The 1604-nt window shown below is 51.2% G+C and overlaps 1 protein-coding gene across 2 annotated transcripts in view; it reads left to right on the top strand.

Annotated features, from left to right (window-relative positions):
- The window catches only part of TECPR2 (tectonin beta-propeller repeat containing 2), a 64264-nt gene that overhangs the window by 34529 nt on the left and 28131 nt on the right, over positions 1 to 1604 (top strand). For both annotated transcript variants that reach the window (XM_006761986.2, XM_015562801.1), the window contains exon 11: positions 596 to 776. In XM_006761986.2, coding sequence (XP_006762049.1) covers positions 596 to 776 — 181 coding nt within the window. The remainder of the gene's footprint in view (positions 1 to 595; positions 777 to 1604) is intronic.

Below are 1604 nucleotides of genomic sequence, written 5' to 3'. Positions count from 1 at the left end.
TGTGGCAGTTAACTGCCAATCTTAGTTGGCAGTGAATTTGCATATAGCCCTGATTAGCCAATGGAAAGGGTATTGGTCGTACGCCAATTACCATTTTTGTCTTTTATTAGATAGGATACATCACCTGTATATTATATTGTGTGTTCACCACCCAAAATCAAGTCTCCTTCCATCACCATTTATCCCCCAATTACCCTCTTCTACCTCCCTCCACCTCCCTCCCCTTGGGTAATTGACTAGACCTTTTATTTTATTTATTTATTTATTTATTTTTCATCCTCACTTGAGATTGTTTTTGTTGATGAGAGAGAGAGAGAGAGAGAGAGAGAGAGAGAGAAACTTTAATGTGAGAGAGAAACGACCGGTTGCCTCCTGTACATACCCCCAACCAGGGATTAAACCTGCATCCTCTCCGTGTGTGGGATGTTGCTCCAACCAATTGAGCCACCCAACCAGGGGCTGACTAGATCTTTTAAAAAGCACTTATTACAAAGGAGTATAGCAAAATACCAAAAAGAAAAGTAAGTAAACGTGACAGTGAGGTGTGGCAGCCCGATTGTGTGTGTGGGGGGCTTCCTGTCCATCTCTTCGGCAGGTCTCAGCGTGGATCGCCCCTGCGCCAGAGCCATAAAGGTCGACTGCCCGTACCCACTGTCCCAGGTGACAGCCCGGAACGGCGTGGTGTGGGCGCTGACGGAGCAGAGAGCCCTCCTGTACCGGGAGGGCGTGAGCAGCCTCTGTCCTGAAGGCGAGCAGTGGAAGTGTGACATCGTCAGGTACCGGCCTGTGTGTCCCTCCTCTCGTCCTTGTCAGCAGGGCGCCCCTCAGGCGTCCAGGGGAGCCTTCCCGGGAAGAGCTGGTTCCCTGGGGGTTTCCATGGTAATGGTGTTCTCTGCAGTTGTCGGAACCGGTTTGAGCAGCCTGACCTTGGAGACACATCCTTTCTACCTCTGAAGCACTGCATGTTGGGTCAGAGCGCAGCTTTGTCAATGCTGCTGCCTCCTGTGCAACCCCGAGCCGCACACGCCACCCATTTCTCAGGACTGTCTGTTCAGAACTGCCCAGTGTCGGGGGAGCAGGGTGGTTCTCTTTATAATCTCGGATGCTGTAGAGCCAAATACTTTTCTTTATTATTCTCCTAGTCAATTGAAATTGACCTCTGAACTGTAATTTATTGGTTACATTATGCCTTGCAAAATTTTACTTACAGAATTGCTATCCAATCATCTTGCTAATATGAAATTATTAATAGCCCTTAGAAATTAGATTAGGGTATTGGTTTGCATTTAGCAACCCAGGAAAGTTGAGCAAGTCCCCATTGTAAGCCAGAGCTGCTACACTGCATGTGCGAAGACCACTGAGCCTGCCCTGCCTCACAGAGCTCCCAGTGGGAGTGTGAACTGACCCCTCGGTTAGTGCAGATGCTCCTGAACCAGGGAGCAGAGCAAGCACTGGGCCCCCGGCTCCACCTGCGGAGGCCGAGGGCATCGCGCAGAGTGGAGCCCAGCAGAGCCTGGAGGCTGGTGAGATGGCACCAGAAGCCCAGAGAGAGCGGCGTCTGCCCAGCTGCAGCTGCCCGGCACAGCCTGGCACAGCGAAGGGGG

Source organism: Myotis davidii, unplaced genomic scaffold (genome assembly GCF_000327345.1).
Source record: "Myotis davidii unplaced genomic scaffold, ASM32734v1 scaffold2798, whole genome shotgun sequence".
NCBI lineage: Eukaryota > Metazoa > Chordata > Mammalia > Chiroptera > Vespertilionidae > Myotis > Myotis davidii.
This window is presented reverse-complemented; position numbering and strand designations above follow the sequence as displayed.